This window comes from Pan troglodytes, chromosome 9 (genome assembly GCF_028858775.2).
Source record: "Pan troglodytes isolate AG18354 chromosome 9, NHGRI_mPanTro3-v2.0_pri, whole genome shotgun sequence".
In the NCBI taxonomy this organism is placed as follows: domain Eukaryota; kingdom Metazoa; phylum Chordata; class Mammalia; order Primates; family Hominidae; genus Pan; species Pan troglodytes.
In genome coordinates this window covers 63,761,587-63,784,983 of record NC_072407.2, presented here as the reverse complement: position 1 = coordinate 63,784,983, position 23,397 = coordinate 63,761,587, and the positions used below count along the sequence as shown (strand labels likewise).

Here is a 23,397-nt window from a genome sequence, read left to right as displayed (position 1 = left end):
CCCCCTGCCTGCCCGTGTGAGCACGTGTCCTCTCGTGTGTGTGTGTGTGTGTATGTGGTGCGTGCGTGTCCACATGTCCATGTGTGCCATGGCCCTCTGGGAGGGGCGCCCGCGTGTTGCTGGGTGGAGTGGGCGTTTCCGTGTTGTAGAGGCAGGGCCAGGTTGTCACAGCAGGTGTATCGTGCTTCTGATAATCAGGATGTTGGGCCCTGAAACCACTCCCTGCCCTTTCCGTTTCAGTTTGTCTCCCTTCACGTGCACACGTGGCATGCCTGGGTCTCCCCAATGCATCTCCTCTCGGGATCCCTGCGTGCCATCGCTGTATGTGTGTCGTCACTGCTGCTGTGGTTGGCCTGCCTGTGGCCTCTGCCATCCTCTCCCTGCCCCTCTGGATGTCTGTGGGGCTCATGTGCGTGTGTGTGTACATATGCACACACGTGCGTGTGTGTGTGCGTGCGTGTGTGTGCGTGTGTACGTGTGTGTGCGTGCGTGTGTGTGTGTGCGTGCATGTGCGTGTGTGTGTGTGTGCGTGCATGTGCATGTGTGTGTGCGCACGTGCACCCTGCTTTGGGATCCTGATGTCTCCCCTCCAGGGCCTGGCATATTCCATGCATGTCTGTCTGTGCCTGTCGTGGTCACCTGTGTGCTGGAGGCTGGTCTCTACCAGAGGGCCATGGCTCATGTCCACCCTCAGCGTGTGGCTCCCAGTTTGTGGCTGTGTGCTCTCAAAGCTGTTCTATTTTAGCCTGTCCTGAGCCTCATGCTACTGGTCCCCCGTCTCCTCCTCCCTACCTACCCCTACCTCTCTTCCTCCTCATGGGACATTCCATCCTGGTCCCTGGGCAGGCTTTTAGTGCCCCCTTCCTGACCCCCAGCTGAACGGAGCCTGGGCTCACCACCCAGCCATTGGGTCAAAGAACCCAGCATCCTGGGAACGGCATGGAGTCAGGTACAGACAGGGCTTCTCGGTGGTGCCCGTCTTTCTGTGACCCTGGGTGAGAGCCTTACCAAATGCACAGTCTTCAGCAAGTGGGAGAAGGATGGGAACTGGGGAGCAAGGGGGTGTAGGCTCACCCTATCCAATATGGGGCCATTAAACTAAATGAGCTTACATTCAACAAAATTAAAATTTCAGTTCTCAGCCACACTGGCCACATTGCAAATGCTCAAGTGCACACGTGTGGCATGTGGCTGCTCCACTGGACAGCACAAATACAGAACACTCTGTCACTGTGGAGAGTTGTCCTGACCTCACCTGGTCAGTCTCACGTCTGGAGGGTGGGAAGAGAACTCTTGATGAGCCCAAGCAAACACAGGTGGGGCATCTGGGAAACAGACATTCTGGGCGTGTTTGCAGAGGGTAATGACGCGGAGAGGCACCTGGACACACCACACCACGGTGGAGCCTCCCCCTTCCAGGCTGGGGGCGGATGGGATAGAACAAGCCTCTGAGGACTGGGGGCAGTGGCCAGCTCAGAGACCGACTATGCAAGCCAATGACTGGAGGGTGGGGGGTTTCTGGGGAACAGAAAGAATGGGGACACCCCCCAAAATATCCCCTATAGGAGTAGTTAAGCCACAGTCGCCTGGGGTAGAGGCTGCAAGGAGAATGGGCCCCGGGCATGGGTCTCCAGGGAAAACCAGGTGTCCACGTGGACTGGAGTACCGCTCCTGCCGGCCCGCCGGGGATGGCAGCTGCTGGGGTCTTCAGAGAAGGTCCTGCCACCCCCCAGGCCGGGGTGCCCAACCCAGCTCACTTCCCAGCCCAATCTCATTTGGACTCCCCTGCCCTCAGGTTGCCTGCAGGAGGGAAGGCGGTGAACACAGCCCCCGTGCCAGGCCAGACACCCCACGATGAGTCCGACCACCGGACCGAGCCACGTTCCTCCGTCTCAGACCTCGTCAACTCCCTCACCAGCGAGATGCTCATGGTGAGAATGAGGGAGCCTGCGCTGCTCCAAGGAACTGGGCTCGGAGGCCAGGGGCAGGAAGAAGAGGGACGTGTGTGGGAATGGGCAACGGCATGGGAGTGGCCAGGCAGGGAACTGGGTCAGAAGCAGCCTGGAGAGCCAGGCCCAGCATGGTGGCCACTCGGCGCTTGGTGACTGAGCGTCCAAGGCCTGGGTTTGCTTCCCAGCTCTTTCACCAAAATATCTTCTCCATGTCTCAGTTTCTTCCTTTGACAAGTGAAAATAAGAATACCCATCCTGCTTGGATCCCTTTGTGGATTGAGAAGGGGCCAAAGAAAACCCACTCATGCAAGATACTTTCAGGATCCTAGAGGGAAAGGCTGGTGGGCAGAGGACTCGGGGCAGAAGATGTCCCCTCCTGAGAGTGATGTCCCCTTAATTGGAGGTCTGGGGTAGAAGGCCTAGCCCAGTGACCTGCCCCATTCCCATGGCTGGTGGCCCCTGAGAACAGGAGAGCAGGAATCCACTGGTCCCGGCTCCTCTGAGGGGACAGCTGTGATGGGGGCTCCTGTCCACACCCACGCCCCACCAGACGCCACCAACCCTGTGGGATCCTAGTTCTAGGTTGTTTGGCCCAGACAGAGGTTGTGGTTCCCATGGTGCCCCCAGGGGGGCAGCAGTGAGTCACAGCCACTTGCCCCACCTGTACTTTCCAAAGAGGCCCTGGAGGGAGAAAACTGGGGATTAGCTCAGAAGTCTCAGGAAGGCTTGAAGAGGCGATGAGGCTGGGAACCCAGCACCTGCTCTGTTCCTACTGGACTTGACCTGGGACACTTCATCTCCTTGGATTGAACCCCTCCCTTCTGTAGAGAGAAAGAAGTAGGCTTGGGAGCTCCCAGCCCTCCCCTACTGCCCTGGCACCAGAGCCCCCACCCTTCTGCCATGTAGGGTTCCAGCCAGCTCTAACCATCCACCCCCACTGCCCCTTCTAGCCTGGCGTTTCTCAAATTGCTACGTGCACAGGAATCAGCTGGGAACCTTGGTAAAATGCAGATTCCTGGTCAATGGGCCTTAGGTGGGGCCTAAGAGCCTGCTTTTTTTTTTTTTTTTTTTTTTTTTTTTTGGAGACAGAATCACTCTGTCCCCCAGGCTGGAGTGCAGTGGCACAATCTCAACTCACTGCAACATCTGCCTCCCGAGCTCAAGTGATTCTCCTCCCTCAGCCTCCCGAGTAGCTGGGATTACAGTAGTACACCACCACGCCTGGCTAATTTTTCTATTTTTAGTAGAGACGGGGTTTCACCATGTTGGCCAGGCCAGTCTCAAACTCTTAGCCTCAAGTGATCCACCTGCCTCGGCCTCCCAAAGTGCTGTGATTACAGGCATGAGCCACTGTGCCCGGTCTATCCTGTGGTTTTCTTGAATCCACATTAGAGCATCAGATTTTCCACATCCTAGATCTGGTCACCTTGGGCCTCCCCACTTCTCCCCTCTCCCCTTCTCCCTGCCCGCCAGGCCCCTGTGTGTCTGGCCCTCCACTGCCCTCCTTCCATCTTCCCCCACCCAGGAAGACTGGCCCCGGCTGTCTTCTCTTCTGGATGGGCCATTGCCACAGCCCACCCTGCCTCCCTGCACAGCCCCTTAATTGGTTACAGCTTCCTGGCAGCCAGGTTCCCAGAAGGGACAGCCCCTTCCCAGCCAGCTTGCCTGCCCCTTGCTGCCCCCAGGGAAGGGCCGACAGCTGCAGCCAGCGGAAGGAAGGGCAGGCCTCATCTCCCTCTCCTGTACTGGGAGGATGCTCAGAGGTGGGAGGGCAGAGTCTAATTGCACAGCTCTGTGCCAATGCTAGGTCGTTGATGTTAACAGCCATGATAAGATAAGCAGGGCAGAATCAGCCCACTGTGACCTCCGCCTGTCCTGGTCTCTGGACCCTGGGCTGTGGAATCTGGGGGTCAAGAGACAAGAGTTAAGCACCCAGAGCTGGCCAAAGAAGGAGCTGAGGGGCAGAGGTGTCTGAGAAGAGGCGAGGCCACACCTGCTTCTGGGCACCTCCTGCCCTGGTATAGGGGTGGCTTGCTGCTTTTCGAGGCTGACTTCTGCTGGTGCAAGCGCTCAGGAAGCACCTTCCCTGACTGTGATGGGGTGGCCAACCTGGTTGCCACAGAGATGGCTCTGTCCCAGCTGAGTAATTAGGGCTCAGGGTTGTGGCTTAAGAAAGCTGGGAGTGGGCATAGAGCTGCCACCCCTTTCTCAGGTGAAACCTACCTGGCCAGCCCAGGCCTTCCCAAGACCACACTGTTTGGCAGCCAGGAGCCAAGGGACCAGAGGGACCTCAGGTGGGGCTGAGGCCAGCTGGGCTTCAGTCACCAGCAACTCCACCCCAACTTCAGAAGCAAGGGGGAGGGCGAGTGATCTTTGCTGGCACTGTCTACCCATGCTATGCCCCAGGTGCTCGATCCCTCTGCCAGTGGGTCAGGTCGCGGGGCAGAACTCTAGAAGGAACCCCTTCTAGCTCGCCCAGGACCCCGCAAAGTAGGTCTCATGGTCCCCACTCTGCAGATGTAAAAACAGGGTCAAAGGGTGTGGGGCTGGCATGAGCAGGGAAAAGAGCGTCGGGAAAAAGCAGGCTGTGGGCAGGAAAGCCACATTCTCAATGGGCCTGCGGTGGCGCTTGCAGGTTTGTCTGGGTGGGGGCTGGAGGGAACATCTTCTGCTGTAAGGCAGCTCGGTGCCCCCAACTAGGCAGGACCGGGGTAAAGCCTCAGACTCTAGATCTGAGGGCAAGAGCAAGGTGCAGGTGGAAGGACACTCAGGATTCCTGGCCGATAAACTGGGTTTCATTCCCACTGGCCATTCAGTCGCAGGTGACTTGAGGCAAGTGACCTAACCTGTCTGTGCTAGCAGCCACAGTTGGAACACCGGGAAACTGTTCCAGCTGTGTTCCAAGTGTTCCAGCGGGAGTGCCTGCCTCATTGGGATGTTGTAAGAGGTCAGTGAGGACAAGGCACAGGGCACAGGGCAGGGTCTGGTGAGGTGGGCGGCCAGCCAGTCTAAGATAGTTACTGCTGTGAGTGTGAGGCCGGGTGTGTGGCTCATGCCTGTAATCTCCGCACTTTGGGAAGCTGAGGCGGGCATATCACTTGTGGCCAGGAATTAGAGACTCGCCTGACCAACGTGGCAAAACCCTGCCTCTACTAAAAATACAAAAATCAGCCAGGCGTAGTGGCACGCCCCTGTGGTCCCAGCTACTCAGGAGGCTGAGGCATGAAAATCGCTTGACCTTGGGAGGTGGAGGTGGCAGTGAGCCAGGATTGCACCACTGCACTCCAGCCTTGGCAACAGAGCGAGACCCTGGCTCAAAAAAACAAAAAACTATCATGAGGGTGATTCCGACGCTTTTCACCTGGCACGGTGTCTGTGGGTCTTTGCCGGCTTGAGGGGAAACCTCAGTGTTGCCCTGGGGTGTGGGCCTGCTTTAGTGAAAAGAGCAGGATTTTGAGTCAGAGAGGGTTCCTACTGCCGTCAGCCTTGGCCATGTGACTTCACCTCTCTGAACCAGTCTCTTCAGCTAGAGGGTGGTGACACCTGCCTCGCCTGGCTATTGTCAGGATTCAGTAAGGAGACGGCGATGCGAGAGTCGCTGGTCATGGTAAGAGCCCACTGGATGCATTATTATTATCTGTATTATTTAGTCTTTCAGAGCCTAGGGCTGCCTCTCCAGGATGAAGGAAGGGGCACAAAGCAGGTTTCTACAGGGGAAGTTGGGGAGAGAAGAGATGCCTGCAGTTTTTCTTAACTGTGGTACCCAGGGTCCTACTTCTGTCCCTCATCCAGTCATCACGGGAGATTTTCGAGCCGGGGTACCTGAGCCATACAGCCCCCTAACTGGGTCTGTTGTGGTCAGTGGTCTGGGGCTCAGGCGGCTGGGGGGTGGGTAGGGTTCTAAAACCTCCTAGGTACTACTGGTGTGCTCACAGGTTCAGACACGTGGCTGGGAGACCCTCCTCCCAGCTGCTTCCTGTGGTTCGATGTCAGAACGGGATGAGATGCTCACCCTGCCTCTGTGTGACTGTCTGTTGCTGGGTCAGCCCATGCGCCCTCCCTCCCAGCAGTCCTCAGCCCCCATGGACGGTACAGTCATCTGAGGCGCCTTTTACACAGCACTGATGCCCAGGCCCACACCAGCCCCATCGTCAAACTGCTTGGGGACGGGGCCTGGGGAGTCTGCAATTTTCTTGTCCCTAGTGATTCTGCCTTACACAAACAGACGTTGCTCCTGAAAACTTGCCTCTCTCATTTTGTAAATCACACCATTCTCCGCACCCTAGAGAGTCACTTTCCAAAGAATTGTTGCGGTAAACTCTTTTGTGATGTGAACAGCCTCCCTCATCTGCTGTGTAGCCCAGGTTTGTGTCGGTGCATCCCACAGTTGGCCCTACCGTGCCATGAGAAGGCAGGGAGGTCTGGGGGGCTCAGGAACCCCAGCACGCGCCAGGGCAGCTGCAACCAGGAAGGCGAGGCAGCTGAGCTGGAGCTTGGGGCAGGCAGCAGGCCCAGGGCTGCGAGGAGAGCCTGGGAAGTGAGTGTCGTGCATACCACTCTGAGGTTCAGGAGACAGGGCTGTCTCAGCTCTGCCCTCCCCCTTCCCCTCCCCTCCTGGGAGACCCTGGTCAAGGCACCTGCCCTCTGAGCCTGAGCAGCGTCCGTGGGATGTGACTGTGGGCTGGGCCACCGCCTCTGGCCTCTCACCCGTGCTAGCCAGCGGTGGGGACATGGGGGAAGCAGAATCCTCCCCAAACCCTGCCGGCCTCTCCCCCACCCCCAGCTCTCCCCAGGCTCCGAGGAGGATGAGGCCCACGAGGGTTGCAGCCGAGAGAACCTGGGCCGGATCCAGTTCAGTGTCGGCTACAACTTCCAGGAGTCCACGCTCACCGTGAAGATCATGAAGGCCCAGGAGCTGCCGGCCAAGGACTTCAGCGGCACCAGCGACCCCTTCGTCAAGATCTACCTGCTGCCCGACAAGAAGCACAAGCTGGAGACCAAGGTGAAGCGGAAGAACCTGAACCCCCACTGGAACGAGACCTTCCTCTTTGAAGGTGAGTCTAGTGCCACCTTCCCCCGCCATGGTCACCTCTTGCCGTCTACCATCCCCCTACCCAACCACACATGTGGCTACATGCACAGACACATATGTGTACACACACCTGCAGGCCCACAAATGCACAAACACACATGCAAGCAGATACACTTATGTGCACACCTGCATGTGTGCACAGGCACAGATCCACACACGTGCTCTCGCACACGCCCACACAGGCAACGTCCTGGCCCGGTTAACCTGATGCGTTTTGTGTCTAGTTGGGATCAGGTCACAGGAGCCCAATGGAGCCAGCATCACAGCCAGAGGCCGAGGAGGGAAGCTGGGCCACCGCCTGGTGTTTCAGCCCAGACACAGAGCTCATCCTGAGGAGGGCAGGGAGGGAGGGAGGCACCCGTAGGACTCAGAGCTGGAGCACTCTGGAGCCACCAGATCATAGTGGTTCAGTGCACAGGCTGTGGCCCAGGCTGCCTGGGTTTGAATCCCAGCTCTTGCCACTTACTCGCTGCGTGACGTTGGGCAAGTTCCTGAGCCTCCCTATGACTTGGTTTCCTCATCTACAAAATAGAGATAATAATAGCGAGGGTTCAATAAATGAGTGAATTGTAAAAGCACTTAGAACAGTGCCTGACACCCAGCAAATGCTTAATACCAGGTTGTTAAACATACTCCATCTGTTGCCGTTCTCTGACCCCCTCCCCCGCATGGGACAGGAACCACAGCTCTGAACCATGCCTGGAGGCCGCTGAGACAAATGTCCTTTCTCTCTCCTGCAAGCCCTCTCTGAAGGCCGGTCTTTATCTCTTATCTCTGAGGATTCAAGGTAACCAGGAAGCTGGGCGTGTGATTAAGGAGTGATTTCTATCCCAGGGCCTTTGGGTGCCAGGACCCTGCTTAGACAAGCCGTAACCCTTTGCCAATGGCCCCCGGTTCAACCAGGGAGAGTAAATCCCTACTCCAGCTGCCCCAAGCCCTAGCCTTCCAGAATCTTCACCGTGTACCCCAGGGACCTTTCCCCACCTGCCTTCCCAGCCACTTAGCACCCCACCTCTTCTGCAAGATGACAGCCAGGTCACCCACTAAATGGCACTGAGGGTGAGCAGTGAGTGTCCATGTGTTTCTGGACGCCCTCCTTTGCAGGCACCATGAGGGCCCATTTAGAGATAGCTCAACCAGCAAGAGGTTCAGCTGTCTGGAGGTATATGTAGGCAGCTGGCAGGGCGAAGTTTTTGAGCAGAACTCCAATCCTCCGGTCTCTTCCACAAGCATGTACCCAGCAACAGCCATGAGCTGGGCACTCTTCTACGTACTGGGGATGTAGAAAAGAATGAGGCACCATTATGGCCCTCAAGGCATTTCTGGCCTAATGGAGACACAGATGTGTAGATAACTCAGCCACACACAGCATGACAGGAGCTGCAGGAAGCCAGTATGAGCTCCCTTTGGTGGTGCTGAAGAACATTTCCCAGAAGAGGGGCCATTCAAAATGGGTTCTGATGGATGAGTAGGAGTTTGCCAGCTAGGAGCCTGCCTCCTCTGGTGTTGATGAGAGCTGACTGGGGTGCAGTGACCTCTTGGAGCTTCCAATATTCCCAGAACACTTGTCCTCATGCATTTTACCTGAATTGATGCCAAGGGTCCCCTGGGCAAGGTCCCTGGGAGGCTCTGAAATAAGCAAGACACAGCTTCCCACAATATGAGGAAAGGGACCCTGAACAAATTCAGAGTCTCCTCTTCCAGCTCACCTGCTCCTGTCAGAGCTCCTGGGTGCTTCCAGAGTCTCTGGGGGAAGGTGCTGGAATCTTCTAGAGCTCTTCCTTCCCTTCATCTTCTGCACCAGCCAGGCTGAGGTTCCAGGCGTCCTCCTTCCTGCTCATACCTGGTTTCAGAATCTCCTCACCTCAGGCCTCCAGGCTGGCCTGTGCCCCCCGGCACCTCCTGGGCCAGTCCCACCTCTGACTAAGCCTCCAAAGAGCTAATGACTCCTGGCTTCAGACCTTCACCTGGCCCCCTCTTCCCTTCTGCATCCCATCCAAGCCCCTTCTGCTCCTCTCCCTCTGACCTTAGCGGACACCTCACCTCAGCACAGTCCTGCTGCTCCATCAGGCCATTTCATTGGCATTGATTCATCTGTTCAATTATGCATTCACTTAACAAATATGTATTGAGTGCCTACTATGTGCCAGAAGCGGTGTTAGGCACCGAGAGCCAGTGGTTAGTAACAGAGAGGCCTTTCTGGGAATCCTTGCCTTCCGGGAGAGCCAGACAAAAATCAGGGAAAGAGACAGAGAAATCTATTACCGCGTGTGTTATGTTTTGCGGAAAAAAAGGTGCTAGAGCAGATAATGGGATCCGACACTCTCTGGGGTGCCAGGAAAGAATGCTGAGACCTGAAGGATGAGAGTAGCCAGGAGGGGGGTCATGATGGGGCCAGTGTGTGCCCGGCCCTGAGGCGGGAGGAGTCGGGGTGTTGAAGGGCCAGGAAGGAGGCCGATGTGGCTGGAGCCCAGTCATTGAGTGAAGAGCGGTCACAAGCCAAGCAGGGAGAGGACAGCCGGGCCAAATTGTGGAAGGACTTGAAGCCAAGGTAGGGTGCCCGGCTTTTATTCTAAGTGCACTGGGAGCCATTGAAAGGCTTTAAGCAGGAGCATATCATGATGGAATTTCTATTTTTAAAAGGTCTCTCTGGCTGCCGCATTGAGAATGGACGGTAGGAGAAAGCGTGGATGCGGGGAGGGCGGTTTGGAGACACTTGCAGCTGCCTAGGCAAGAGGTGCCAGCGGCTCGGATGAGGGAGGTGGCAGTAGAGAAGGGGACGCTGCAGTAGGAAGGATGGAAGCACAGGCAGGAGGAGAGGGGTGTGGAGTCACAGGACACTTGTCACCTCCTGCTTCTGTGCCTTTGCCTTTTCCCTCCCACCGATGCTTCCCCATGTCCCTCTGCCCTGAGTCCTCCTGGGGCCTGCGTACTGGCAGCTGTGGCCACCTAGACAGAGCCACTTGCCCAGACCCGCCTCGGGACGATTGGCAGAGGCTGCTCAGCCACTGAGATGGACACAAGGTGCATGGGTGAATGGATGATCGCAGTTCTACTCTTTACTAGCTGGGAGTCTGGGCAAGTACTTTAAGCCGTCTGAGCCTCATCTGTAAGATGGACGAGATGCCATTCACCTTGGAGAATTGTTGAGGGAATCCCATGAGATGGTGACAGTTCTTGCTAGCACTTCAGTAAGGTCTAATTGCAATCCAGTGTGCCTGCTGGCCCGGTGGGGTGGCAGCGGGAGGGCACAGGGCCTGCCTCCTCTTCCCAGGGCCTTCCTTGCCTCCCAGGCCCCGTGCAGCCCCTCTGTCCCCCTCTTCACTCACACTCATCTATACCCCCAGGTTTTCCCTATGAGAAGGTGGTGCAGAGGATCCTCTACCTCCAAGTCCTGGACTATGACCGCTTCAGCCGCAACGACCCCATCGGGGAGGTGTCCATCCCCCTTAACAAGGTGGACCTGACCCAGATGCAGACCTTCTGGAAGGATCTGAAGCCATGCAGCGATGGGAGTGTAAGGCCCCATGGGTGGGTCTTAGCTGGACAGGCAGCAGGGCAGGGCTGGGAGATCTGGTCCCAGACCCTTGTCAACCTTAGGAAGGCCAGGAGGGCTGTGGGAGAGGGTGCAGATGGGTGGACCCGATGGAGCTCAGCCCTCGCTAGCAGTCAGAACATTGGTGCTTGGCACTTGGGGGGACTCACCCGATCTGTAAGAAGGAACCTAGGGCTGTGTTCAGGGAACAGGGAGGCGATGGTGACCCTGGGAGGGGCAGTACACACACCTGCCAGATGCGGGGAGACAGAGTGAGACAGAGGTGACAGACAGGGGCATGGGTAAGCGCCAAGGTCAGGGTAGAGGGGACCTGGGGGCAGCTAGGCCAATCAGAGAGCTCTGCTAGCCTAGTTCCCCACACCCCTCCTGTCGTGCCTCCCAGGGGAGCCGAGGGGAGCTGCTCTTGTCTCTCTGCTACAACCCCTCTGCCAACTCCATCATCGTGAACATCATCAAAGCCCGGAACCTCAAAGCCATGGACATCGGGGGCACATCAGGTACGGGGCTTCTCCAGCAGAGGATGGGCGGGCCGGGGAGGTGCTGGTGACACAAAGGTTACACCGGATGTGGAGAGCAGGGTCTGCAGTGGTCCTCACCCCAACCCGCCACACCCCCACCTCCAGTCCTCACTCCTTACCCTAGAGACCCTGGGGCCCCCCTTTGGAGCACCCTCATCTCAGACTCTGTTCAAGAGTCAAGATGTCGGCATCATCCTGGACTATGTTCTTCCAAGAATCAGAAAGAGGGAACATTGTGGGAAGACCTGGGTTCTATCCCCAGCTCTGATGCTACTTGTCTGAGATTTTGGGCAAGACCTGGCCTCTCTGGGGCTCGGTTTCCTCATTGGTAGTAATAGGAGGGCCCCAGGTGATCGCTAAGGTCCATCTGCTGATTCTCCCAGGTCCCTCTTGTTCTTGCCTGGGTCTTTCCTTGCCTCTGGGGAAAGCACACGGCCCTCCTGCCTCAGCTTCCATTCCTGGAAGGGGAAAAGGATCCTAGGAAGTCCCTCCCCCACGGTCCCTCTAACCCTTCCCCACTCCCTCCCCTAGACCCCTACGTGAAGGTGTGGCTGATGTACAAGGACAAGCGGGTGGAGAAGAAGAAGACGGTGACGATGAAGAGGAACCTGAACCCCATCTTCAATGAGTCCTTCGCCTTCGATATCCCCACGGAGAAGCTGAGGGAGACGACCATCATCATCACTGTCATGGACAAGGACAAGCTCAGCCGCAATGACGTCATTGGCAAGGTAGGGGCGAGGCAGGTGGTGTGGTGCACCTGCTGGCACCAGTGAGGCTCCGTTCCTTAAAAGAAGCAGCGGGGGTAGTGGACGGGCACAGGCTGGACACCAGGAGAGATTGGGATCAGTCTCCTCTCCTCTCAGGCCTCTGTTTCTTCATCCAAAAATAAGGGGATGAGATGACCCCCTCCCTAGGGTTCCTCTCTGAGTGTCCTCCTATGGGTAAGTCAGCTCAGGACAGACTGCCAGCTGAGCAGGGAGAAAAGGAGTGCAAGAGAGGAATGGCCTGGATCTCAAAAGAAAGGTTTACTGGACAGGATGATGACGTTGGAGCAGTATTGCCCGGGGTCCCATCTGCACAGGGTGAGCTGCGTGGGGCAGTGTTGGGAGCTGCAGTCAGACTCCAAAGACCTCGTTTCAGTTCCCACTCCATCTGCCGATAAACAACCATATCACCTTGGGCAAGTGGCTCGGCCTCTCCAAGCTTTAGTGTTCTCATCTGTAAAATGGAGCAACTAATACTGTCCCTGTAGAACTTTACAGGGTGGCGTAAGAATTGCTTGAGGTATGTGGATGTTCTTCTTGTAGAAAGTTGGCCAGGCACAGTGGCTCATGCCTGTAATCCCAGCACTTTGGGAGGCCAAGACGGGTGGATCATCTGCGGTCAGGAGTTTGAGACCAGTCTGGCCAACATGGTGAAACCCCGTCTCTACTAAAAATAGAAAAATTAGCCGGGCATGGTGGCGGGTGCCTGTAATCCCAGCTACTCAGGAGGCTGTGACAGGAGAATCCCTTGTACCCGGGAGGTAGAGGTTGTAGTGAGCCAAGATTGCAAGACTGCACTCCAGCCTGTGCAACAGAGAAAACTCTGCCTGAAAAAAAAAAAAAAAAAAAAGGTGATCTCTTCATATCACGTAACCAAAAAATTCATACCTGACCTTGAGTTTTCCCAGGATGGGATTCTGTGACATAAACCCTTCCATGTTTCTACCTTAAAATGTCTACTCCTGTGTTTATTTATGGTTTAGTGTTGAGAGCATGGGCTCGGGAGTCAGATTGCCTGGGTCCAAATCCTAGCGTTACTTTTTAACGCTGTAACCTCTCCGAGCCTCATTTTCTCCTCTCAAAATGAGAGTGGGATGGTCCTACCCTTACAATGTGCCGAGAGGATTAAGTAAGATCACACAGGTGAGCTGTTTAGCATAGGACTTGGAACATATGTTAGCTAGTATGATAATAAAGGGGCATGTATATCCATTCAGGCAGGACAGTTTGACCAGGAGTATGTGAGGAACCAGTGCTCAGGGCAGTCATGGAGGAAGGGGAGATGCCAGGAGTGAGTGAGGGGCACATACCTGGGCATTATCCTGTGTGGGGGAAAGGGAAAGGGGGACTGGATACCCACAGGGAAGGGAGCTGAGTTGGAGGCAACCCTCAGACAGATGGGAATGGAGAACTCACCTGCTGGGGTGAGGGAAGCAGCCTGGCCTAAAAGAGGAGAGCTTGCCCTGCTTGCCATCAGGTATGGCACGGGGAGTATGACTGGCCAATCTGTGGTCACAGGTGAGACAACTCCCCAGGACATTGCCATTCATACTCCAGAAAAAGTATGTGGCCCTCCCTGGCCAGGGCTCGGGTCCTGCCAAGCACCCCCTTTGACCAGCTCAGCCCAAAGGCCAAGTGACCATATCTCCTTTGATGTTCTTTTGAAGCTTCGCCTCTTGGTGTCGGATGTTCCTTAGATACCAATTAGAGCTCCTTCTGAAACAGGCCTACCTTCTGTTGGCTGAACCAAAGCAAATGTGGATTTGTTCTCACTTTGGCCTGGTAACTTACGGAGCCCAAGGATCTCTGAATCCTTCTGACTCCCGGCTCCTGCTCAGCCCCTGGAAGCCAAGAGTCTGCCCCTTGTCTGCCTGGCATCATCCAAGGCTATCAGTATCATGCTGGGCTGAGGTTGCAATGGGGGCAATCCCAGAGCAGGGCAGGCCCACAGTGGCCCTAGAGCTCCGTGACCTCCAAATAGTTAACCAGCTCCAGCAGGATGGAGCCGCTGGCTGAGAGAACTCACCACACAGAGGCAGGCCACTGTTCCCAGCTGAGCACATGACATGCACCATCCCAGCTATCTGTGAGGCAGGTACAGTCATCAGCCCGCTTTACAGAGGAAGGTCTGGGGCTAAAAGAAGTTCCACCATATGTTACAGAGCTGGAGCTTGCTCCCCATCCTTTTCGTTTTGTTTTGTTTTGTTTTGTTTTTTGAGATAGAGTCTCACTCTGTCACCCGGGCTGGAGTGCAGTGGCACAATCTTGGCTCACTGCAACCTCTGCCTCCTGGGTTCAAGCGATTCTCCTGCCTCAGCCTCCCAAGTAGCTGGGATTACAGGCATCTGCCACCATGCTGGGATAATTTTTGTATTTTTAGTAGAGATGTGGTTTCACCATGTTGGCCAGGCTGGTTGAACTCCTGACCTCAAGCAATCCGCCCGCCTTGGCCTCCTAAAATGCTGGGATTATAGGCATGAGCCCCCGTGCCTGACCTCCCTATCTTTTTTTTTTTTAGACAGAGTCTCACTGTAGTCCAGGCTGGAGTGCAGTGGCACAATCATGGCTGACTGCAGCCTCGACCTCCCCAGGCTCATGTGATCCTCCCACCTCAGTCCCCCAAGTAGCTGGGACTCCAGGCACGTACCACCATGCCCAGCTAATTTTTTTGTATTTTTTGTAAAGATGAGATTTCACCATATTACCCCATCTGGTCTCAAACTCCTGGGCTCAAGTGATTCTCCCACTTTGGCCTCCTACAGTGCTGGGATTAGGGGCGTCAGCCACTGTACTCCTCCACTGAGGCCACAACCATCCTTTTTTTAAAAAAAAAAATACACTGTTTATTGGCTGGGCGTGGTGGCTCACACCTTTAATCCCAGCACTTTGGGAGGCCAAGACAGGCAGATCACGAGGTCAGGAGTGTGAGACCAGTTTGCCCAACATAGTGAAACCCATCTCTACTAAAAATACAAAAATTAGCCGGGCATGGTGGCGGGCACCTGTAATCCCAGCTACTCGGGAGGCTGAGGCAGGAAAACCACATGAACCCAGGAGGTTGCAGTGAGCCGAGATCGTGCCATTACACTCTAGCCTGGGCGACAAGAGTGAGACTCGGTCTCAAAAACAAACAAACAAACAAACAAACAAAAACACTATTTTTGAATAATTTTAGATTTACAGAAAAGTGGCAAAGATAGTAGAGAGAGTTCCCATCTACCCTTTACCCAGCCTCCCCAGTTGTTAGCGTCTCACATTTGATGGGACATTCGTCACAGCTTGAGGAACCAACATGGGCAGTGCGTTGCTGTGAACTAGACTCCGGCCGTTATTTGTATTTCACCAGTCTTTCTGTTAATGTCCTCCTTCTGTCCCAGCATCCAATCCAGGACACCACATTGCATTTAATAGGCATGTCTCCCCTGTCCCCTCTGGCCCATGACAGTTTCTCAGTCTTTCCCATTCTCTATGATCTTAACGGTCTTAAGGAATACTGGCCGGGTGTCCTATAGAAGGCCCCATGTACCTGTTTTTTCTCCAATGCTCATACTCTTAATCACCCCCAAGTCCCAAAGCTGAGGTCAGCTGGGCCAATCCTGGGGGTTCCGGAGGGATTCATGCATGCAGCCGCGTGAGGCTGCGAAGCAGGATTAGGCCAGTAGCATAGAGCTCCCAAGACCTGGATTTCAATCCCTCTGCACCACTTATAAACCCTGTGACTGTGGGTAAGTCTCTTAACTCTTTGTACCTTAGTTTCCCCATCTGAAAAATGGAGATAATCATATAATCCTACCTCACAGTTGTAGGATTTGATGATCTATGTGTATGAAGTCCCTAGCTCAGTACTCACATGTAGCAAGTGCCCAGGAGTTGGGAATGATTATAATTCAGGGGGGCTGGACATCACCCAACAGATAGGGCAGGGAAGGCCATGGAGACAAGCTGCCTCCAACCCCACCTTCCAGACCCCACTGCAAAATAGGTTGGCAGTCTAATTCCGAGAGGCCTGGCGTGCCCAGGCTTGGGGGTGTGGGGGTAGACAACCAGGAAAATAGATCAGGCTGACTGGGGGAGGGAGGAGGGCGCCTCTGTGGGGTAGGTTGTCACAGCATGTGGAGGCTGGGGGGCCACAGGCTAGGGTATCATGGTGGAGTTGGGGTGTCACCCCTGTGGGGGAAAGGGCCAGTGCCCTGGAGCCTGTGCCGATGCCATCGTCTCCCCTTTCTCCCCAGATCTACCTGTCCTGGAAGAGCGGGCCAGGGGAGGTGAAGCACTGGAAGGACATGATTGCCCGTCCCCGGCAGCCCGTGGCCCAGTGGCACCAGCTGAAGGCCTGAGTGGGGCCAAGGGAGGCCCAGGGGGCCGAGGGCCCAGGTCCCCATCATGCCCTCACCACTTTATGCACAACACCCGGCCTGAGCCCCCTGCCATAGGGAGGGGAGGACCCTGAGGGCTCAGCCAGGGAGGGGTCCCAGGACTCAACTGGGCCCCGTTTCTAGGAAGTACCAGCCCCATCCCCCACAGTCCAGCTCGGGGGAAGGGGCTCTGGGAGGCATTTTCCTGCTTTGCCCCTTTTCTTCCTGACTTACTAATACTAAAGAAGTTGGGGGAGCTCGAGAGCCAGACGGCCAGACAGGCAGACCCCTCCAGAGGCCCGCCAGGTGGGCATGGTCCCCCATTTTCTTTAAGGCAGCACCTGGAGTGGAGAGAGGCCACTCCCTCTCCAGCCCCCGATGTGGACCCAGGGAGGGGAGGCTGAGGCGTTTGGCCCCGGCCTGGCCAGGAGAGGCCCATCCCCAGGGCAGTTTCAGGTGCCGGCTGGGCCCTGAATGTCGAGGATAGTATATAGCCCGCTCCTGGGTCCGGGAGCTGTGGCCCTTTGTACTCATGTTGTGTCCATTGTGTGTGTGCGTGGGGACAGAGGCCTGGAAGTGCGGAGGACTATACAGAGAAGGCAGGTTTTGTGAAGGCCAGGCAGGGTTGGAGGCCGGGGGTGTGAGAGGAGAGGCCCATAGGGCTGAGTGGGGTCGGGTGAGGCAGAGGTCAGAAACAGAAGAGCTGCAGTTGCTAGAGCTGGGCTGAGAACTGGGCTGCCTCCTGCCATCCCCCCATCTCCTCCCCTTCTCCCCTTGGTGCCCCCCTCTGCTCAGAATCTGAAGTAGCTCCCTCCTCAGCAATTTCATCTCTTGAACACTGGCTCACACCTTTTAGGCACCTACTGTGTGCATAGCATTCCACCAGGACTCAACTCCCTTCCTTCTCAGGGGGTCCCGAGCCCCGACTAGCTTTGCCCTAACTCCTTCATCAAAAGACCCCCCGCCAGCTTCCCACACCTCATACGCAGCCACATCTGCCCTATTCTCCATGCTTTCCAGCTTGCCTGCCCTTCCTCATCTCTCCCTGCCTGTGCAGACCTCCACCCTTCTTTCCTCCACCCCTCCATCCCCCAATGCTTGTAGACCTTCCATTCATTCCGTCTCATCGTGCGTGGTCTCTGATCGTCCATCACCTGACCTTCTCCAGGACTGTCTTCTCACCCTGGTCCCCGGGAGCAGCTCCTTCTGCCCGACTCACTCACAGTGCAGGGAAAGGAGGCAGGGAAAAGACCAGGATTCTGTGAGTTCTGAGGTTGCCACACACAAAGAAGCTGTGGTTTCTCTGCCTCGGCCACTGATGAGACTAAAACTAGCTTCCCCTTGGAGACGGCAGATTTCAGGCTGATCCCTGCTTAAGCCCTCTCATCCCCACGCTGGTCCTGGTATTGATACAAGAACCCAGCTGGTGACAAAGCCTCCAATCCTGGGGGTCCACGAGCCTGGGCCTGACATTCCCAGAACTACCGCCAGGTGGCGCCAGGCCCCCACAGTCTGTGGCCGTGGTCTTAGCCCACAGTTCCACTCTGGATGGGCCTGTGACACCCCAAAGAGAAGAAGGGGACTCTGGATAGGGTCCCCACATCCAGGGCGTGGGGAGACCATTGGCATTTGGGAAGCATTTTCCTTCGATCGGCTTCCCCTTGAGCTGAGCATTCTGCTTGCTGCAGTAGATGGGTCGCCTTTTGCCCACACCGAAATTTTCTGAAATTGAATCGCACACCCCCACCATTTCCTCTCCCTGGGATCTGGAGGAACATCATACATAGTAGGTGAATCGTTTTGTAGAGTGAAGAATGCTAATGTAAAGCAAATAGTCACCCACGTTCTTTGTAAATCCAAATGTTTCTATATTGTAGCTTTGCTTAAAATGGGGTCGGCCCCAACTGCATCCTCCTCTTTGGCGGGCTGGGGAGCGGCCCCCAGCCGGGACGGGAGGGCAGCGACCCCGAGGCCTCGTGGACGTGGGAGAGAGTGTGGTGGGAAGTCTTGAGCGGAGGAGGGGATCTGCCCTTCTCCACTCCTCCCTTGGATCCGCCTCGGTTTCCTGTCACCCCACCACCCGCCTGCCCCGCGGAAGACCGCCCAGTGAGCCAGCCCCCACCTTCCAGGCGCCTTCGCCTGCTAGGGAGTCCCCTGGGGATCCAACCAACTTGTATCGAGTGGGCAGGGCAACGGCTCCCCCTTTTCCCGAGCCCCGCCCCCAGAGCTCTTAGCCAATCCTATGCAGAGAGCATCTCCTGGCAGGGGTCTCTTCCCAACCAGACCCCACCCAGGCACATTAGCGACCAGGCTTGGGCTTCCCCAGCGCCCCACCACCACCACGTGCAGGTGGAGCTCTGGGATGCTATGTTGGGGCGGCAAGCGGTGGGCCGAGGGCCGGGTAGGCTAGCACGGGAGGCAAGGGTGGTATGGGATGGGGCGGGGGTGGTCTAGGGCAATAGGAGAGCAGAGAATGGGGGAACTTGAGGGTGGCGGGAGGGCACCGGAGCCTTGCCACCATCCCAGGACTTTGGGCAAGTCACCCGCACTCCCTGGGCCTCGGTTTCCCCATCTGTAAAATGATGGTAATAATACTTCACCTACCTCATAGGGGAGGTTGTGAGGCCACCATCACCTGACCTGGGGGTCAAGGCAGGAGGACTCCGAAGGTGCTACCCGTGAGCAAAGTGTAATTACCGAATCCTGAGTGCAAGGCCCACCTGCCCCTCCCCCACAGAGCCTCCAGAGCTAGCTGAGGCCAACGCAGGCCCATCCGTCTCTTCACTGTGTCGCAGGCCCTTTCATGGGCCTCGTCTGCCATCTTTGTGGGTGCCCTAGACTTAGTCCTTATCTTGTCCTGGTTTCCTTTCTTGTGACCATCTCCCCATGAAAGTGCTGTACAAATTCCACCCGCCCCAGGACCCCCGCACCTGCCCTCTGGCACCAGATGCCGGGGAAGGGACAGAGGAAAACAGCCACAAACAAGCCAGGGGGGCTCCCCTGAGTCCCCCAGGGGTGGGGATTGGTGGCCACTGTTTGTATGTTCTTGAGTGCAAGTGTTTTATAAAAAATAAAACAAAAACCCACCATCACAAAAAAAAAATTTTTGCAGCGAAGAGAAATGAAGAAAAACTGAAGAAAAAAAAAAACAGGAAAAAAAGAACCATATAAAATTTTTCCACCACACATACCCTCTAAGCCAGCAAGATTTCCTCTTTGCAAAATCATATTTTTGTGGGAATGGGCCCTGCTTTTTGTGGCAAGGCCTGTTCTGATTAATAAAGGATCGTGAAAAAGTAGGGCCTTGGCTGTTTCCTCCGTGGGTCCCAGCCCTCCCTCACCTCCCTGGGGGCAGAGGCAGTGGGGTGAAGGGGATGGGGGCCCCGGGGCTGAGCCTCCCCTCAGTGTGTCACCTTTGGGATTTGACTTCACTGGTGACCAGGCCCTTCCCGAGTGTCCAGCCATCCTCAGATCTCTATAGAATATGATCCCACTGGCTTCCCAGAAAGCAGAGAGGCAGCTACATCTCCCAGATCAGGCCTGACACAAGGCTTTTTGGGAGTAGAGTCCTCTCTAGGCCTCAGGGGTGCCCTCCAGGGTCACCCAGCCTGACATCCCCTCCCTCAGTTCCCAGAGGACACTTGCCACCCTCCAAGGCAGCTCAGACAAACCAAAGGGGGACGCTCCAGCTTTCCCACCACCATCCACGGGGCCACTGTAGTTTCAGGCCAGCGCCTCCTTCCTGGTCCCTGAGGTGGGAAAAGGAAAGACAATGAGCTCTGTGTCTGTTGGCTGGACCTGCGGCTTCTCTCAGCCCTCTTCTAGTTTCATTCTTTAGGATTAGAAAAGTCTCTTCCACTCAATAGAACAGATTCCAGCCTGAGGTGTGGGAAGCTGGGTTGTAATCCCTTCTGCAGCCTCTGTGGCCCTGGGCAAGCTCTTTCCTTCCACCTGTTTATTCTGGCCACAACAAAGCAATAACCATCCCCATCCCCTGCCCTTTCTTCCCCACCCAGCCCAGGGGAAGCTGAGCCCCCGCAGCTCTCAGAGTACTTCAGAAGGAAGGTGCTACATCTGGTTCAGACACAGGCACAAAAGGAACGAGCACATCCCCATTGTCATGTGTCCACCTGCTGGCCCCTGCCCCCACCAGGAGTGAAGCGGGCCATCCCATCCGCCCTCTGCTCCCAGCACTTGGGGCCAGCAGCTGCCTCCCGGAGCTGCACTAAGTACCCCATCCAAAGCTGTCTGTCCCTCATTTCCCACAACCTGGTTTAGATATCACTTCTGATCTCTGTTCCAGAGATCAGAGGAAGCCCCGGGGTCAGGTAAGTAGCCTCAGGGGCTCCCTTGGCCAGAGCTTCTGTTCAGGCGCTCTCCGTGAAAGCAGCCCTGGAAAACTGAGCCTGAAGTCAGAGACAGCTCAGGCCCAGCACAGGGGGCAGTCCCTTGCCACTGGCTCGGGCCCTTCCCTGGACTTTTTGCCTTCCTCCATTTTTGCTTCTCTGGGTCTGTCTTCGTCCATGCCTGCTCTGAGATGTTCCCCCACCCCTCCCTGTACCTGGGACCACCGCCCTCTGGTGTTTTCTTTCCCCTGTGAGTCCCCCCTGGATACTGCTGCTTTCTGGAAGGCTGTCCTGGGTTACGTCCTGCGCTCCTCTCCCTCCCACGCAAAGACAACCAGAAGGACAAGGCTTGAGCACGCCGATGCCCCAGCTCGTGGCTCCCCAGACCACCTGTTTCCCGTGAAGACGCCCCGTTCCCCGTGTCTGTGTCCTGCGTGTATGTGTCGTGTCTTGTGTAGATTGTGAGCCCCCTGGGCAGGGATCCCTGTCTGCATACATGTTCCATGTGGCACGCCCGGGTGTGCTAATAAACGTTCATCTTCAGAACAAGATCGCCAGGTGTCTTGGGGAAGCTTTGGGACAGATGGCTGAGTAAGCCAGTGTGGTGGCATGGGAGGCAGGGAGGGACTTCTGGGTAGGGCCCCCAGCTCCAAGAACCTGTTCTCCCACTTTCCTGAGTCCCATGAGGGTGGGTGGGAAGGGGGTGAGGAATGGCATTCACAAGGTTGGAAAAGGCTCCAGGCCTGGGTTTCTGCTGCCACACTGGCCAGCAGGGCTGCTTGCCTGGAGGCTGATGGGGGCGGGGGCCTCAAGAACAGGCGCAGTTCTCAGCCATTCCATTCCACTCACAGACCTGACTGCCAGCCAGGGACCAAGCAGCTCTTCTGTGACACAGTGAGCACTGGGTTGGGAGTCCTCACACCGCTTACGGGTGAGTCACTCGCGCCCACACCCCCCCCCCAACCCTGTTTCTTGCCCTGCCGCCTCCTCTGCCTTTCCCTCCACTTGGTTCCCACAGCAGGAAGGAAGCTTCTTGCTCTGACCACCAGCGCCCTTGGCCTCTGCCCCTGAATCCCTGGTACAAACATGACTCTTGCGGAATTTCCCTGCCCTATTCCCCCATGGCCTGCCCACCTCTGACTGCCCCAGGACGATGCGGGGAACCGCAGAGGCAGCCCATCCATCCCGTCCCATTGTTACAAGCGTCCCTTCCAGTCTCCCCTGCCCCCTGCTCCCCAGAGGCCAAGTGGGAATCACAGGAAGTTGTGGGTGGGGGAATGCTAGGACTCCTAATACAGTGCTAGCTCCATCACCAAGGGGAGCCGTGACACCCAGTTGTCCCTGGCAGTTAGCTCCCTCCCTACTCACACGGAGACAGAGACCCTCAATCGTGCTCTATAGCATCAGCACCCAATTTAGCCAAACTCAAACTTTCCAGAAGGGACTGGCTTCTGAGGGTGGAGAGCAAGTGAGTAGCAGGGCCAGGGACAGAGCCCATTCCCATTCCCTGGGGGAGCGCCTGCTCAGCTGGCAAGCAGTCATGGCTGCGGGTGCCACGTTTGACAAAGCAAAAGGGTAAGGCCCTGAGTGCCTCAGGATGGCCCGGGGGACTCATTGCCAGGACTTTGCCCCAACCTAGAGTCCTCAGGTGAGAGCAGCAGGGGAGGAGGTACAGGGAAACAGATCAGACAGAAGGAGGAGACCTGAGCTCACTAATGACAGCAGTTATTGCAGGTGACCATGGCTGCCTCTGCACCCTGCTGCTTCTGTGTCTAAGATTTGCATGAAAGGAAGGTAGACAAACCCCTTGCGTGAAGTATTGAGCTGCAGCATCAGATCTAAATAAACCCAATTCCTTGGGCCAGGTGCAGTGGCTCACGCCTGTAATTCCAGCACTTTGGGAGGCCGAGACAGGCAGATCACCTGAGGTCAGGAGTTCGAGACCAGCCTGGCCAACATGGTGAAACCCCGTCTCTACTAAAAATACAAAAAATCAGCCGGGCGTGGTGGTGCGCACCTGTAATCCCAGCTACTCAGGAGACTGAGACAGGAGAACTGCTTGAACCTGGGAAACAGAGGTTGCAGTGAGCCAAGATCATGCCGCTGCATTCCAGCCTGGGCAACAGAGAGAGACTCCATCTTGGAAAATAAAATAAAAGTAAAGTAAATAAATAAATAAACCCAACTCTTCGTGTACAAACGAAGAAGCTAAGGCCCAGGGGGGTCGTGACTTGCTCAAGATCACTTGGTCAATAGCAGAACCAGGCCTGCAACCCCTGCCTTCTGATTCTAGGCCCAGGGGTATTTTCCCTATGCTGTGATACAAGTGGCAGGTCAAGAGGAGAGTCCCCAGTCAGCTGCAGCTCCTACCCCACCTAAGTGATCTTCTCTCAAATTACTTTCTCCAAGTTTCCAGACCCCTGAAAGGCCCACTGGCCCTGATGGAACCCCAACAGGGGGAACTCTGGGAGGGACAAGGTCTACAGCAGCCAGGCCCCAGACCCTCTTCCTCCTTGGGAAGGTGGCAGTCTCCAATCTTCCCCACCCACCACCTCTTTCTGTCCGTTCAAGGCCTTCACTCTCATTTGCAAGCTGACAGCCCCAGACCCATGCCCAGCCTCCTCCTTAGCCAGGGCCCTGCCTCCTCCTTAGCCAGGGCCCAGCCCAGTGTGCCAGCAAAGCTGCTGGGCAGGGCCTGACCTTCTGGCCCCATATGCCCCTGTTGCCATGGTGATGAAGATCTGGCAGGATCTTCTCCGGGGAGATGGGCCTCCAGGCTTGGGTTTTACAACTTTCTTCCTTTCTTTAAAT

At 56.1% G+C, this 23,397-nt stretch overlaps 1 protein-coding gene across 10 annotated transcripts in view; it reads left to right on the top strand.

The window, feature by feature from the left end:
* SYT7 (synaptotagmin 7) overlaps positions 1-19,539 on the top strand; it is a 65,760-nt gene extending 46,221 nt beyond the window's left edge. For 9 of the 10 annotated variants that reach the window (XM_016921007.4, XM_016921012.4, XM_016921013.4 and 6 more), the window contains 6 exons: positions 1,796-1,931; positions 6,736-7,006; positions 10,392-10,561; positions 10,983-11,097; positions 11,650-11,849; positions 16,118-19,539. In XM_016921007.4, coding sequence (XP_016776496.1) covers positions 1,796-1,931; positions 6,736-7,006; positions 10,392-10,561; positions 10,983-11,097; positions 11,650-11,849; positions 16,118-16,222 — 997 coding nt within the window. In that variant the 3' untranslated portion in view covers positions 16,223-19,539. The other variant, XM_054662327.2, reaches the window with a different exon arrangement.
* Positions 19,540-23,397: the final 3,858 nt, after the last annotated feature.